This window comes from Juglans regia, chromosome 1, assembly GCF_001411555.2.
Source record: "Juglans regia cultivar Chandler chromosome 1, Walnut 2.0, whole genome shotgun sequence".
Classification (NCBI taxonomy): domain Eukaryota; kingdom Viridiplantae; phylum Streptophyta; class Magnoliopsida; order Fagales; family Juglandaceae; genus Juglans; species Juglans regia.
The window spans coordinates 35,758,528-35,776,113 of NC_049901.1; the positions used below are offsets into that span (position 1 = coordinate 35,758,528).

The 17,586-nt window shown below is 34.7% G+C and overlaps 1 protein-coding gene across 2 annotated transcripts; it reads left to right on the plus strand.

Annotated features, from left to right (window-relative positions):
• The first annotated feature begins 223 nt into the window (after positions 1–223).
• LOC109008972 (pre-mRNA cleavage factor Im 25 kDa subunit 1) lies at positions 224–3,646 on the plus strand. 2 transcript variants are annotated; one of them, XM_018989300.2, is made up of 8 exons: positions 224–323; positions 414–594; positions 701–746; positions 2,413–2,506; positions 2,620–2,693; positions 2,780–2,866; positions 2,941–3,051; positions 3,355–3,646. In XM_018989300.2, exons 2-8 carry the CDS (start codon positions 425–427, stop codon positions 3,424–3,426), a joined length of 654 nt encoding a protein of 217 aa, XP_018844845.1. In that variant the 5' UTR covers positions 224–323; positions 414–424; the 3' UTR covers positions 3,427–3,646. The 2 variants fall into 2 exon arrangements, with proteins under 2 accessions (XP_018844845.1, XP_018844836.1); XM_018989291.2 differs by having other exon boundaries at positions 230–333.
• Positions 3,647–17,586: the final 13,940 nt, after the last annotated feature.

Genomic DNA, 17,586 nt, shown 5'->3' on the forward strand with positions numbered 1-17,586 from the left:
TACTCAATTTTTTCTAGATGGATAATAATACAACACCAATTACCCTACAACTTATCTATAATTTTATATTAAAAGAATATTTTTTTAACTTTATTCCGGAAAATATTATCCTAGCAACAGTTCAAAGTAGGTGAAAAGAAATTAATTTTTAATGCTTAATTGTAGATGAATTGTGATATAGTTATTATTGTATCATTTTCACAGCTGAATATGTACAGAACCTTGTTGAGAGCACAAAATGTAGCAGTCTACAAGCCCGAAATGCTATTAGATAGATCGACCGACGACCAGGTGTCTCTGGAGTGCCACGTTTCATAGCCAACGTACAACCCTGTATAGCACAGACCTAAAAATCTTTCATCATCGTCATCGTCTTCTTCTTACAAGTAAGTTCTTTTGTGCCTGAATTTCAGGGCAATCGAAAATGGAAGATGGACTCTGTTCGAATGGAAATGTCAGTGAAAGTAGCGGCAATGATCAGAGTCATCGTGTAATAGACATATACCCTCTGAGTTGCTACTACTTTGGATCTAAAGAAGCCGCTCCCTTCAAGGACGAGACCTTGGCCGATCGTGTTCAGAGGATGAAGTCCAAGTACACCCACATACTCCCTCACTCACTCACTGTGTTTGCTCAACTGGGTTTGTTTTGTTTTCATTTGTTTATTGCTTTCCTGAAACTTCTTGTTGTTGTTGTTCAGCTACGCTGCTCATGGGCTAAGGACTTCTGTGGAAGCTGTTATCCTGGTTAGTAACCTAGCTATATCACGATTATTATTATTATTTTTCTGTATTGTGAACTTTCTACTAATTTCTCTTTCTTTTCATTATCGTTTTATGAAACAACCATTTTGAGTTTTATGGGGCTGGATGACTAGCCAGGTTAATTACATAGTATTTGCTTATTAATCTCAACTTCATCTACTGATTTTGTATTCTAGAAGTGTAATAACAATCAACTGGTTAGGTTGATCAGATTGATATTACTAAATCTGCTTGAAAAAAGCTACAAATTGCTTTAAATAAATATGTAAATATTCTTGGAAGTGTTTATTAATAGAGTAAAACCTGGATTTCGTTGAATACAAGAAACACCACTTTGAGATCAGAATTGCTTTTGAAGGTCCTGCCATCTGGTCGAGGATAAAAGAAATTTATTTGTTTTTATTAGTTAGAAAGAAATTGGAGAAATAATGCGATGAGTTATGTTATTTTCTGTTTCATTTCAATGTACAAGTAAGCAATAAAGCAAATACAGATCCAAGGCACTGAGTAAGCTGCTTATTAACTATAAGAGAGGCCGAGACAGCAGAGTTTTCATTTTTTGGTTGGGACAGCCAGTGGTCAAAGCCAAGAATTTATCTTGGGGTTGGGGACCTAATATTATGATAATCAAATATCTTTGATATTCTTTGTGTGCGACTTATATATTGACCTGCATAGCAATACATACACACAACACACACACACAGAATATGAAAAAAATATAAATAACATGTTCATCAACTTAGGAATGTTTGAAGTTGATCGTGAATTATCAATAATGGGTTCCTATCTTTAACTGAAAATTCGGCATTTCCTTTTGAAGTCGTGGACATAGAGGAATAGATAAAGCAAAGTAGAGGAATATGGTGGTTCATGGGCTATTCGTTTATAAACAAAAGAAAAAAAAAGATATCTTTTGACATTTACAACCTTTTGAGGCCAAACTTCAAAGTTAAAAATTTAGGACTAATTTTTCGAGTATTAACAAAGATCCACATAAATATATTTTTGAGGTTTATTGAGAGTAATTGTGGACCTTTTTTTTCATAATTTTAGGGCTGGGGGATCATTTGAAATCTTTTACGGGCAAAGAATTTTTTTTTCAGTACTTTTTAGGAAGCAATGAGATGTTTTGGTTTTCATTAGACTTTTCGGGTTTTGGGGTTTTTTTTTTTTTTTTTTTTTTTTTTTTTGGGGGGGGGGGGGGGGTGGCTCTGATGGCCTAGCTCCAGTTTATCTTTGTTTCTTGCATATAAAATCTCTCTCATACACACATGGAGATCAAGATTGTAATAGAAACATCATTGTGCCCTATAGGCCAACATTAGAGGTCTCAGTAAGACTACAAAATCGATTGTTTTTCCTGTAAGATCTTATGGTACATATGATAGAGCTCTCTCAATTAGACAGGTCACATTATTAATATAGTTTTTAAGGATTTTTAATCCTTTTATTCAACTTATTCTCTTTGGAAGGGGGTGGGATATGAACAATTTTTGGTGGATCCTCTTTTCTTGGTTAATAATCATTAGTATCTCTGAGGTTTCCCTTCATATACCATAGACTTGACAATTTGTTTTCCATTGAATAAGGAAAGTATCATGGCATATGATATTGTGTTAAACATTTGCGACTTTTGTTAAATCAGGTCGAGTTGTTCAAACATCCGCATGTGTTGCTGTTGCAAGTAAGAAATTCCATCTTTAAGCTTCCTGGTGGCCGCTTAAGACCAGGTGAATCAGGTAAATTGACCGTTCATTCAACTTAATATTGAGATGGTAAATGGTTGTTCAATTGTGGAATATTAGTATTCTTAGGATTTAGTGAGCTAGGATCTTTTGAATTGAATACCCAGATATTGATGGATTGAGGCGTAAGCTGTCAAAAAAACTCTCTGCCAATGGAAGTGGTGATGAGACTGCATGGCAGGTATCAAAAAGGTCTTCAAGTTTATCTCATTTATGTTGCAATATTCTCATTACCAACATTTGATATAAATAATGCATCAATCTTAGGTGGGAGAATGCCTTGGGATGTGGTGGAGGCCTGATTTTGAAACATTACTATATCCATACCTGCCACCTAATGTAAAAAGGCCTAAGGTAGTTGGTCTGCGTGAATCTCTTCTTTCAAGTTTTGATGTCATGGAAAACTTATCCCTTATCCTCTTCTGTAGGAGTGCACCAAACTCTTTCTTGTGAGGCTACCAGTTAGTCAAAAGTTCATAGTACCAAAAACTCTAAAACTGCTTGCAGTTCCATTGTGCCAGATTCATGAAAATCACAAGGTAACGAACCTCATATTCTTGATTAACATCGATGATGTCCTATATAGATGGAATCAGTCCATTGTGACCCCGTTCAACTCCTCCTGTATGTCTTAGTACCTGTTTGAAATAAGAATACTTTCAAATTTCAACGATTGACCTTCTTTCCGCTATATTTTGATGACCTTGGCCATTGCTCCAACTAGCATGAAGACCCTGTATGCTTTAATACCCTCTTAAATGCGATGAATTGAAAATTGCTTGCAGAAAAATGTGATGAATTGTTATAAATCTTCTTTGATTAACTTCATTGTTGCATTGCAGACATATGGACCTATTATATCAGGCGTGCCACAGCTGTTATCGAAATTTTCATTCAACATCATTGAATCTTAAAATCCACGTTATAGAGTAGTCTATTTGTATACAGGACAAGGAAGAGGGATGTCTCAGAAAGCTTTTTAATCTGAGGAAGTAATTTTCTGGAATCTGGACAGATACTTGTATATATTATATAGTTTTCTATAGGCTATCAAAAGGTGATGAATTAGTAATGTTGAGCACTGCAATACAAATGTTATTCTTTATATTTGGTTCACACATTTGGTTATCTGAATTTACTACCACGAGTGATGCTCTTGTGTTTTCTAGTATGGCTTGTACGTTATTGATGATTGGACCATAGCGGCAGATGCTTCTACGGCTTCTGTAAGGCTCTTTCGTGGCTGCAGGAGTGTTAGGCACTCAAATAATTCTGAAACCTTTTTGCCGTTTTAGTTCTTGTTGCATATGCATTTTCGGTTCCCTGACTTCATTTTTTTAAAACTGGTTTTCTGACTCCATTTAGGAAAAGGATGAGGAGAATTGTTTCCTGATGTTGTTACGTCCATTGCTATTGTAAAGGACGTATTTCACACCCTTGAACGACATGCAATGAATAACCCGACGGCACTGGGTGCCCCAAGATAAGCTCTGATGCTTACGTTAGAGAAGTAGTCTCAATATATAATATCTCAATAATCTTCAGGAGAACGTTTATTACCTTCATGTACTATTTATAGAGATGTAGGGACGTGTCCAGGGAGTCGATGACCATTCGTTTCTTGAATTTATCTCTAATTATCCCTTAACAAAAGGAGGAGGGGATAACTGCTCTGATTTATAGGGGTTATCAATCTCAGAATAACTATCTTCATCTTAGGGTGTTATCTCCTTGCGAATAATCGCCCCCTTGTTGATATCTTGCTCCTATGAGCCCTTGGGTTGCTGGCCTAGGAGTAGGGCTGCAAACGGTCCGGTCTGGTCTGGCGATGGACTGAATACTTTTGGTTCATTATTTTTCCGGACCAGACCGGACTGAACACTCAAAGGGACCGGACCGGACCGAGAGCTATCGGTCCAGTCCGATCCAGTCGGTCTGGCCTTTTTTTTTTTTTTTTTAATAATTAATAAAAAAATTTATTTAAAATACTAAATTAAATTAAGTGACTTATTAATGTGGATTATGTAACAAACTCAATAAAAAAAATATTTTATATGGTTAATGATAATAAATTAGATGAAAATTATATTATTAATTTATATAATTACTATATAATTAACTAATTGATATTATATATTTATTAATTCATAGAATATTAACAAGTGTTAATAACATATTTAAAATTTTATATTGTTAATAGTGATAGGTTAGATGAAGATATATATAAAATATTGTTAATTTATAGAATATTAACAAGTATTAATAATATATTTAAAAATTTATATTGTTAATTGTACAATTATTATATATAAAATCTATATAAAATGTTTTTTATTTTTCATTCGGTCTGGTCCGAAAAAATCGTGGACCGGACCGAATGTTTTTGGTCCTATAAAATGTGGACCGGACTGGACCTGTCTAAGTCTTGATGCGGTTCAGCTTGTTAAGAATTGAACTATGGCTAAAAAAAAGAAACTGCTTGGGAAGTGTTTGGATGTTAGTACTCTTAGTAGTGGAGTTATCTACCAAAAATTCTTACAAAAGTAAGTTTAAAAACTACTGTATTTTAATTAGAAGAGATTTAAATTATGATATATCACATCAAGTCGTCAGTTTGTAAGTTTACTTTTTTAAAATTTGGATGGTTTAAGTAGAATTATCTAAATATAAATATGACTTTATCTAACTATTAATTATGTTGAATTAAATACCAAGGAAGGAAAATGAAAGGTTATAGAAGAAATAAGAGGAAACATTAAAAACCTTTAAAATTCCAAATTACTAAATATTAATTGACATGACATTTAATTTTCTTTTAAGCTGAAGTAATTAAGTTTATGATCATGGAATCGAAGAGGAAGTATCACAAACCTTTAAAATTTCAAATTACTTAATATTTATTTCCATGACCTCTCAACTGTTTAAGAATGTTTGTGAATAATAGTGAAAAAGTAATAAAAAAATAATAATAGAATATTGAATAGTAATTAAATAAATAGTAATAAAAAGTAGATAAAAAATAATAATAGAATAAAAAATAATAATGAGGTATTATGATAGTACCTCAAGTACTCTCAATCTATGTTCTCTTCTTGTCATTTATCTCCCACCATCTTTCTCTTTTCTTCTTCATTTTTCTAGATATATATATGTTATTTTTTGCAAATAGATGCCAACAACTTCTAGTTGGTCGTCAACTGGCTTTATGTTTCTTTTATGAGTAGTATTGTATATATTTATAATTTTATCTGTTTGGATAGCGAAAGTGTTCGTCTCGTCTCGTCTTATTATTATAATTTTTTTAAAGTTTCATATAAAGCATAATAAACAATTTAATTTTTTCAAATATTAAAACAATAATAATATTAAAAAATAATATTTTAACAATATTTTATTCAACTTTTAAATTTTTATCTAAAATTATCTTATCTTATCTCACTATCAAAACTGCACCTTACGATAGTTCTAATGCACATCCTAGCGTTGATGGATTCTCCTTCATCTAAGAGAGCCGCTTTTATTTACAACACCATAATTGTTTTTTTTTTTTTTTTGGAGTGTTTGTTAGTGTTTTCCAAAACTTTATATCATACTTTTGAATTATATTTATCTGTTTTTGCCCATTAAAAACAATTATTCATTACTATATTCGCTTTGAAAAATGTTAAAGTCACAAAATTTTTTTACAAAATTAAATTTACATATCTTGATGTGGTACGTCAGATTGTAAAATTATTTTTATTATAAAATAAATATAATAGATCACATGAAGTCACGTCAGCTTGTGAGTTTATATTTATGAAATTTTCTCTTGGTTGTATCACTTCTCTTTCACTTTAAATAGAAGTTAAATTGGTATCCAATTCATATAACTGGTAAAAGAGAAATAGTGCAAATAAAAATCAGATAAAACATAGTTACGCATCATCATATTTCGTTCTCTCTCTAGAGGAAGGAAAGTCAAAGTAGAGAGTCTCTCTACTCCTACTGAGTAGAGAAGGTGTGGTCAACTACAGCGAGAGGGGCATAAGGTATTAATTGGGCGGTGCAGTATGGAGGAATTCGGGGAGGCATGGGAGCAGATGTCTCTTAATGAGGATGAGAATGAAGGAATCGAGATTACAATGATGGAGGGAGAAGACTCAGGTGAGGTGGGGGATAGGAGTTTAATTGGGAAAATTTATATGGATCGACGTATCGGGAAGGAGGTAGTATGATCTACCATGTTGAAAGTCTGGAGAGTGGGCAAACCTGTAGTATTCAAAGAAATAAGACCAAATGTATATGTGATTACATTTGTTAACACCAGAGATAAAAGACCGAGTTTTGGATGGCGGCCATGGCTTTTTGATAATAACTTGTTGGTGTTAAAACCGTTTGATGGAGCCACTCAGCAGGATAAGCTCACCTTTAACACTGATTTGTTTTGGGTTCAACTGCATAATCTGCCAATGTTGTGCATGAATCGTTAGATCGGGGAACAGATTGGGGGGTCCCTGGGAAAAGTAATGGAGGTTGATACGCCAGATGATGACGTTGGGTGGGAAAATTATCTACGGGTTAGAGTGGAACTTGACGTGTATCATTCACTGCCAAGAGGACGTATGATCACGTTCAACAATACCAAGATGTGGGTTCCAGTGAAGTATGAGAAGTTGTCAAGGTTCTGCTTGAGGTGTGGCAAGTTGTTGCATGGGGTGCAGGGCTGTTTAGAGACAAGTCAATCCATGGGCAGAGGAAAACTAAAGGAAAACCAATATGGGCCTTGGCTATGAGCGGGAAGTGGAGGAAGGTTCAAAGGAGCCAGGTCAAGTAATGAGGATAGCTTGAAGGAGGAACCAAAGGGTGATCAGAGCAGCCATTGTCAGGCAGCGAATTCCGGTACCGAAGGGAAGGATGAAGGTGAATTCCAAAATGAGTGGGGCAACAATAAGGTGGTTACGGAGGCCGCGTTTCTTGGAGGAAGTTTTGAGGTTGGTACGAAGAAGATAGAAGGGTTGGTGGATAAGGATGAGGAAATTCAAACAGAGCTGAGGATGAGGAGTCTGGAGGAGAGGGAGGAGGAAATTCAAGGGCGGGGAGTAGGGGTGTAAAAAAAAACCAGTAAACCGGTAAACCAAACCGATGGGTTTGGTCCGGTACCGAGTTTGGTTCGGTCCTGTATTGATTTTATTTTTCTTAAAATCGATCAAAATCGGTCTGATTCCAATTTTTCTTTTTCTAAAACTGGACCGGACCGAACCGGACCGGTTTATATATATATTATAATTTTTTTATATTGTATATAATTTTATATAAAATAGTTTTGTATTATATGATAAATTACTAATTAATATAATATTAAATTTTAAAATCTTATATCACTATAGTCTATTGTATTAATAGTTATACTAACACTATATAGTGCGTATTAATAATTATACTAATACAATATTACTATATATTATAATATACTATAATATATTACTACATTATATATTATAATATATCACTATAGTCTATAATACAATTATAATTTATATTATAATATACTACAATATATTATTACTATAGTATTATATACTATAATATATTATTATACATTATATATAATATAGTATATAATATATTAAAACCGAAAAACTGGACCGGAATCGGTAAAATTGAAAATACCAGTTTAGGGGGTAACCGGTACGGAATTGGTTTTTAAAAATGCAAAACGGGTGCATACCGTCTCAAATTTTATCCAAAATCGGATCAAACCGAACCGATTACACCCCTAGCAAGGAGGCTTATCCATTTTTTAAAAGGAGACAAGGAGAAATGAGAGTTTAAGTAGTGAACAAAGGGATGTCTGGGGCTTAACATAAATGATGGGCCTTGAGTGTAGAGCCCAATATTAGCTGTAGATCAGAAATAGAAGACAGTTGAAGTAGGAAGCCTTTCTTCTCAACATAATTTCGACAAACAGGTGGAGTGCAGACTGGGTGATGGAGAGAATGATGTACTAACTACTAGAGGTTCTTGGAAGAGAAAAGCATGCTTATGAGGGAAGACAGAGAAGGTACGTCCTCTTACATTGGAGAGGAAGCGCGGTCTGTCTTTGCGGGATGAATGTGATGAGGATAGGTTGGGTAAGAGGAGTAAAAATGTTTGTATTGGGAATGAGTTTTCTTTGGTTTGTGGAATGGCAGAGGCTGATGATCAGCCTCGCCGAGAGCCATGATTATGATGACTTGGAACTGTCGATGGCTTGGGAACCCTCAGTCAGTTCAAGACCTTCACCAATTGGTGAAGGACAAGGGACCCGAGATGGTTTTCTTAATGGAAACCTTATTACAAAAGTCTAAGCTTGAAGGATTATGAAGAAAGCTAGGGTTTGAAGGGTGCTTATGAGTGGAACCAATAGGAATGAGCGGGGGCTTGGCTATTTTGTGGAAGCAACATGTTAATTTTGAACCTTCACATCTTCTCTAATAGTCACATCAATGGATGGTTTAGTGTGAAAAATCAGTCAAGAAGATGGCTCTGGATTGGATTTTATAGATACCCTGAGACTAGGAAGAGAGCTCTATCATGGGATCTTTTATTAGAAATCAACCCAGGGGGAAATGTACCATGGTGCATTACAAGAGATTTTAATGAGATTTTGTGGAGTAGGGAAAAGGTGGGTAGACGTGTAAGACCTGAGAACTAGATGGTGGATTTTAGGGAGGCCCTTGTAAAAAATCAGTTGTATGATTTAGGGGTTACAGGGGATCCTTTTATATGGTATAACAATCAGGATGGGGGAAGGTTTCATAAAAGAAAGGTTGGATAGGGTGATTACTAATAGGGAGTGGAAGCTCATGTTTTCAAAAAGGAGAGTAGAAGGTATAGTGGCTAAATCCTTAGACCATAGACCCTTGCTTTTGTCATGTGAAAGGAAGTGGCAAGTATGGAGTAGGAAAAAGAGGTTATTCAGATTTGAAGCAAGCTGGCTCAATGATGAAGAGTGTGCAAGGCTTATTGAGAAAGAATAGAAGGTCAAAAGTTCCCCAGGTGTACCTATGCTAAAGGTTCAGAAGGCTCTAAAACATTGTAGTGGAGAGCTCATAAGATGGAGTCGTAGTAGAGAATCAGTGAGTGAAGCTAATATTAGAGAGAATATCTGTTGAAAAAGTTACAAGAAGAAGGAAGGCCTTGTAATGTGCAAGAAGTTAAGCAGCTACAGAGGATAGTTGGCAGTTTGCTAGAGAAAGAAAACATGAGATGGAGGCAGAGGGCTAAGAACAATTGGTACAAGCTAGGATAAAGGAACATTAGATTCTTTCATGCTTGTGCTACACAAAGAAAGAAGTACAATAGCATTACAAAAATATGTGATTCTTATAATCGAGTTAGAACAGGAGAGGAAGGTATAAGGAAAGCCTTTCAGGATCACTATGCGGAGGTTGACAAATCATCAAATTCTGAAGGAGCAGTGAGGGCTTGCTTAGGGGAGGTGGAAAACAGAGTGACATAAGCCATGAATATTAAACTGCAGAAAAAATTCACAAGAGCTGAAGTTGAAGCAGCACTAAATGATATGGCCCCTCTAAAATCCCCAGGTCCCGATGGGTTTGGGGCTTGTTTCAACCAATCTTACTGGAGCTTGGTGGGTGATGAGGTAAGTCAGGTTGCTCTTGATTTTTTAAATTGTGGTAGATTAGAGAAATCTTTAAATGCCACACATAGTGTTGATCCCTAAAAATAAAAATCCTGAGGGGGTTGGAGAGTATAAACCTATTAGCCTTTGCAATATTTTGTATAAAATCATTGCAAAAGCATTAGCAAATAGGCTGAAACTGGTTCTACCAGAGGTGATTTCCCACAATTAGAGTGCATTTATTCCAGGTAGACTCATTACAAATAACATAGTCACTGCTTATGAAGTTTTACATTCTATGAAATCTAGACAAAAAGGGAAAATGGGTAGTATGACTGTTAAATTAGACATGGCTAAAGCATATGATAGAGTGGAGTAGTGATTTTTTAGGGGTATTATGCATAAGTTGGGTTTTGGAGAGAAGTGGATAGAGTTAATTATGCAATGTGTCAGCACTGTTCATTATTCAATATTGATCAATGGATAGCCAGGAGATGTTATTATTCCCACAAGAGGGTTAAGACAAGGGGAAGACAAGAGGACCCATTATCTCTTTATCTTTTCCTCTTATGTGTGGAAGGTTTCACAACAATGATCAATAATGCAGAAATATAAGGGTGGATAAGAAGAGTTTCAGTAGCAAAGGAGAACCAGAATAAATCATCTGCTTTTTACAGATGATTGCATTGTTTTTTGTAAGGCTACTTTAGAAGAATGGGAGTGGTTGAGGAGACTGCTAGATTCATATGAAATGAGGTGGAGTTTGAAGGTGATGCTCTTGCTGTAGTTAGAGAAGTAAATAGTACATTGATGAATTGTTCTTGGTATGGTCAAGTGATTGAAGACATAAAGACAATTCTTATGGACAGACCAACATGGAGGGTGCTGCACATCTCGAGCGAAAGAAACAAGGTAGCTCACCATATAGCAAAGCAAGCACTGGACTTGGAGAGCGAAACAGTATAGTTAGAAGATGGTCCTTTGATAAAATGAGAAAAAGTGTAAAGCAAGAAGAACACATACTGGACTTCCGTGAAAATGATTTTCCTCTGACCCTATTCAATAGCAGGCATGCCTTTATATAGGCATATGGTTACAAGCAGAGTAATGGACGTGATACATCACAGAGAATAATAATCTGTTACAAAGGACAGTACTAGCTAATAGAATGTACAGCTGGTGATTTTATTCCTGAAGATTCTAAGACTTTTGCTGAGATGGAATCTTTTATTTTATTTATGTTAATACGCCCCCGCGAGTCCAATGGGGTGTCACACACCTTGAGACTCGTCCGTAAAGAGGAGAACTTGACTGCAACCAACGGCTTGGTGAAAATATCTGCAAGCTGATCATTGTTGCTACAAAAAGAAACTTGTAATGTCTTGGCAGCCACTCTATCTCGAACAAAGTGAAAATCTATGTCCATATGTTTGGTGCGGGAGTGATAGACTGGATTAGAAGTGAGGTATGTGGCACCAAGGTTATCACACCATAGAATAGGTGGATGATGAAGAGAGAAGCCAAGTTCTTTGATCAAAGTTTGTAGCCAAATGAGCTCAGCTGTAGTGGTTGCTAAGGAACGGTACTCAGCCTCTGTACTTGATCTAGCCACTGTGTTTTGTTTGCGAGAGCTCCAGGAAATCAAATGGTGGCCTAAAAATATGCAAAAACCTCCAGTAGAGCGTCGGTCATCGGGACAGCCACCCAATCAGAGTCCGAATAAGCATGAAGAGTAAGGTCAGAATTTTTTGTAAAGAAGAGACCATGATTAATAGAGTATTTGAGATACCTCAGAATCCTTTTTACAGCAGACCAGTGTGTGAGTTTAGGATCATGCATAAACTGACAAACCTTGTTTACGACAAAGGAAATATCTGGTCTGGTCAGTGAGAGGTATTGGAGACTTCCAACAACACTCCTAAACAATGTAGGATTATCAAATGAGGGAGAATCAAATTTAGAGAGCTTAATGGACGCTGACATGGGAGATGAAATGGGGTTTGCATCAGTCATATTTGTCTTTTGGAGAATGTCAGAGATATATTTTCTCTGAGACAGAAGCATACCATCGGATAAGTAGTCTAACTCCAACCCAAGAAAATAAGACAACCGTCCTAAGTCTTTCACAGGGAAAACTCGACTAAGGTCCTCAAGAAAATTTTCAGTGGCAGCAGAAGATGAAGATGTAATAACCATGTCATCAACATAAACTAAAGTAAAAATGCAACAATCAGATTTATGAAGGATGAACAAGGAAGGGTCCCCTTTGGAGGCATGGAAGCCGTAACCAAGAAGCCAGTTGCTTAGTTCAGAGAACCAGGCACGGGGCGCCTGTTTGAGACCATAGATGGCTTTGTGAAGTTTACACACATAATTAGTCTGATGAGGGTCAACAAAACCAGGGGGTTGTTGCATGTAAACAGTCTCAGTTAGCCTTCCATGAAGAAAGGCGTTTTGAATATCAATTTGTCTGAGATACTAGTTTTGAGCAATAGCAATGGAAAGAACTAACCGAATAGTGGTGGGTTTTACAACCGGGCTGAAGGTTTCTGTGTAATCCACACCAGGCTGCTGATGAAATCCTTTTGCAACAAGCCGAGCTTTTCTCCTTTCAATCGAATCGTCCGAATGCAATTTGGTTTTGAACACCCACCTGCAACCAACGATGTTAGAAGCCTCTGTAGGGGGAACAAGTGACCATGTTTGAGTCTGAACCAAGGCTTGATATTCACGGGCCATGGCCTCTTGCCAATATGGAAATTTTGAGGCTAGGGCAAAAGAAGATGGTTCATCGGGGATGGATTTGGTAGATATGAGGCAATTTCGTGTTGGATAGGGAATGGTGCCATCATTGAAGACACGAGGACGGGAGGAAAGGGTTTGTGATCGTGTGATGATGGGGGATCGGGGAGGAAGCATGCGAGGGATTTGTTCGATGAGTAAAGGTGCAGAGGAAGAAGAGGACGACGAAGTCTGTTCGGGTTGAGTAGAGTGATTAATGGGTTGGGAGAGATTTGGGTTGTGAAGTAATGGGTTGGATGGGCCGGTGTTTGTGTTAGGCAACGGGTCAATTAATTGAGGGAAGGTTGGGCTGGGAGTAGAATGTGCAGGAGGTGGGCTAGAGAATGTGAGAGGAGGTGGGCCCAAGATTGATGGTAATGTGCAGGGAATAGAAACCGTGGAGTTGGTGTTTGAAGTTGAGGTGGATTTATTGTGTTTTGTGTAAGGAAAAATTGTTTCGGCAAAAACGACGTCTCTAGAGATATATAGACGATGTGATTTTAAATCCAAACATTTGTAACCCTTGTGAGATGTACTATAACCAAGAAAGATACATGATGTGGATCGAAAATCTAATTTGTGACGGTTATAGGGACGAAGATTAGGCCAACACTCACATCCAAAAATTTTAATAAAAGAGTAATCCGGTGGTTTGTGATGGACCATGAAATATGGAGATTTATGATTTAGAATAGGAGTGGGAAGTAAGTTAATTAAATAAGTAGCAGTTTCGAATGCATCATCCCAAAAAGAAAAAGGAAGAGAGGCCTGGGCTAAGAGAGTAAGTCCAGTCTCTACAATGTGTCTATGTTTGCGTTCGATAAGCCCATTTTGTTGGTGAGTATGTGGACAGGAGAAACGATGAGTAATGCCAAGATTTTTGCATATGGGAGTGAGAGAATGAAATTCTCCACCAGCATCGGTTTGAAGGGTTATGATTTTATTATTGAAGAATCGTTCAGCAAAAGTAATAAAAGAAGTGAAAGTTGACAAAACATCTGATTTAAGCTTTAAAGGAAAAATCCATGAGAACCTTGTGTAGTGATCAACTATGGATAAATAATACTTAAATCCATTTCTTGACATAATAGGGGCTGGACCCCAAACATCGGCCCAGATCAACTCTAAAGGCCTAGTAGTGTGAGTTAAACTAGAAGAAAAAGGAAGCTGCCGGGCTTTTGCAAGAGGACATTCCGGACAAGTAAACTGAGACTTAGTTGGGAAATATGGCAAACAGTTGGAGCGCAATACACGGGAGACCAACTCAAGAGTGGGATGACCAAGTCGCCGATGCCATTGGCTGAGAGAGGTACGTTCACCGAGAAGAGCTTTTGGGGAAGAAGAATGCGACGGAGGTGAAAACTGATAAAGACCATCACAGGTTGAGCCGTTGATGAGGAGCTTCCCGGTTGTTTTGTCCTTGACATTGAAATGATTGGAATGGAATTCAAAAAAGCAACTATTGTCAGTGCAAAATTGAGAAACAGAAACCAAGTTTTTTGTAATAGTTGGTACGTGAAGCAACTGATGTAAATGAAAAGAGGATGAGTTAGAGAGAAAAGAGGAGTCACCAATATTTTCAATAGGCAGTCCATTCCCGTTGCCAACACGAATTTGATCATGTCCTGTATATGGTTCGGAAGAGATATTTAAGTGAGAAAGATCATGAGTGAGGTGATGGGTAGCAGCGGAATTTGGATACCAAGTTGGATCAGCAACCGAAGTAGAAGAGGTGTAGTTTGCAGTGAATGATTGCGGTGGTTCATATTGGTAAGCATGGTCAAACCTGTAGTGGCATTGTAGGGCAACGTGACCTGGTTTAGAGCACACTTGACAGATGGGGCGGTTGGTGTTACGAGAGTTATGAGACAGCCTGGTCTCATGGATAAGAAGAAGATGATACAATTCATGAGGAGTGATAGGATCGGATCTAATGGTTATTGAAGTAACAAAGGGCTCATAGGAAGATTCTATTGAATGTACAGCTGGTGATTTTATTCCTGAAGATTCTAAGACTTTTGTTGAGATGGAATCTTTTATTTTATTTATGTTAATATCCTTCATATATTCATTGTCTTGTTTGTCTTGAAAATCAATGTAATGGTTAAGTTTAGTTGATGAATGAAAATCAGATGTTTCTATTTCAAAACCAAAAAAAAAATGAAAAGAGAATAAATGAGAAATAAATATATTGATGGAATGAATGCTTTGTAGTAGAACTTATTTTTTAATATCGAATTATTTCTATATGAGTAAAAATAAATGTATTATTATTATTTTTATAATTCCTTATACAACTGTATTTTAAATTGATAATATTATTTTTATAAATTATTTTATAAAAATATCTCATTTAAAACATTATTATGAAAATAATTAATAATTATATGTTTTTCTGTAATATGACAAAATGTCAAAGAACACGTGCCTCGCTGCCTCTGAACTTCTTGTCAATCGTTTTCAATTACAGCCGAGAAGAAAAAAAGAAAAGGACGTGCCAACGAAGATCGTTTTGAGTTTATAATTGAGTAATGAATCGGATGAAAAGGACATCGATCCATTTTATTCCAAACAATTGGTCTAATCTTACTCATTATTTTTTCTATTTTTTACTTTTTTCAATGATGTGATGCTAAATAATTAAATAATTATATTTATATACAAACTTTTTTTACAAGTAAATATACATACAAATCTTAATCAACAAAATTTAGGATCCTTTAGCAATATAATTGTTTTAAAGTATTTTTAAATATTTTATTTTCCAAGTTTTATTTAAATATAAAAAATTTTTAATTTTAATTTCAAATATTTAACGTTTTTATCTAATAATTTTTTTCAAAATCTTCCACAAAACACAAAAAATGATATTACTTTTTCAAATTTCAAAATAAAAATAATATTAACAATTTATATTTAAATAGTTTTTTAACTTTGGAATATTTTTATTCAATTTTTTTCTATTCTTTTTCAAAATCTAATAAAACATATTAATTTAATTATTTTATTACTATTCATAAATATATTGAAATATTTTACATATTTAAATAGACTCTTAATGTAATACGTTAAATCTTTTTACAATAAGATTTTTTTACAATATGATGAATCATATCAAACAACGTTAGTACATAAATTTTCCTATCTAAGACTTTCATGTCAACCAAATATTTCGTTTTAAAAATTATTTATTATATTTTACTTATAAAATTTATATAAAAAAAACTTAATTTTTAATAATATTTTCCACTACTTTTTAAAAAATGTATGCAAAATTTACATATTTAAGATTATATCTAGATCGCCAAGAATCTGATGAGATATAATCCGATTTTTTAAATAAAAAATATGATTGAAAACCCCACCTCCACTTATAAAAGTGTATATATATATATATATATATATATCACTCTTCGCTTATTTCTCAGTCATTTGATAAACAATAATTTTGCTCAAAATTATACAGAGAGAGAGAGAGACAGATCACTGCAAATCTGTAACGTAATGATTTGTGGCTGTGGGCTGTTGTTGACTGACTTTATTGGTCAAGTCTACGGCTCTGGCCTCTTACTATTACAAGCAACATGGCAAGAAAAAAAAAAAAAAAGAAGCTGTTACATCATCTTTTTAAAAATACTAAATTGCCCCTGGTTTTACTTCCTTATTTTGACTTTCTAGAATTTGTATTTTTTTTAAATATTGAAAAAAATAATAATAAAAAAACAATTAATCTAATAATAACTTTGAGAGAGCAAAATATAGAGCTGAGTAACATCATCATTTCTTTAATACATAACAAAATTATATTTAATACTATCAACCTATTTTGCTCATCATGTCCTTTTGAGGGTTGCAAAGGGAAGATTACAATTCTAAAGAAAAATTCAAAGTCATATGTAGATTCATCATTCAAACATGAACAAAAATGTAGATTAATATACAATTAGGGTCATACGACATTATTATAAACGATCTGTACTTATCTCTATTAAGTATAAAGTAATGCAAGATTTTCATTGATTACCTTCTTGTATAATATTGCTGGTCCCCTTTAGAAAAATTGCTGGTTCCGCCACTACTATATATGTAGCTCGGGATATAACATCAGGTTATATTTTGATATATAAAAATCTATCGCTTCATATTTCAAAATAATATATATATATACAATATTTTAATTTATAGTCTAGATTATGTTTATTCTAAAACAATTTGTTACAAAATGAAGGGCTTTGAGTCTTTGACTAATGGTGAAAAGATTGACTCTCATGGGGCTTGTTAAGATCATGAATTCAAGTATTACTAACTGAGGGGCTAAGTTTATATAGCACTCAAAGTTTGTATTGAGAGAGTGGCTGCACTTCCTGTTATTTAGAATCCTCATGAAAGTATCAATAAATATCAGATATTGCTATGATTATACAACAATAAGATATATACTATTTTGTCATTTTCAATCACACATGTTAATATAACACATTTTAATTGGTTGCCATTTAAGTGATTGCTATATAAAATTACTAAAAATGAGCGAAAGAGTTAAGTATGACTAAAAATGATCAAATTTAGATAAAAAAAAATAAAAAATATTTTTCTACAAATTAAGGGTATCAATATTTCATCTAGTCCTTTGCCTATTTTCAAATTTAAAAAAAAAAAAGAAAAAAGAAAAGAAAAGAAAACTTAT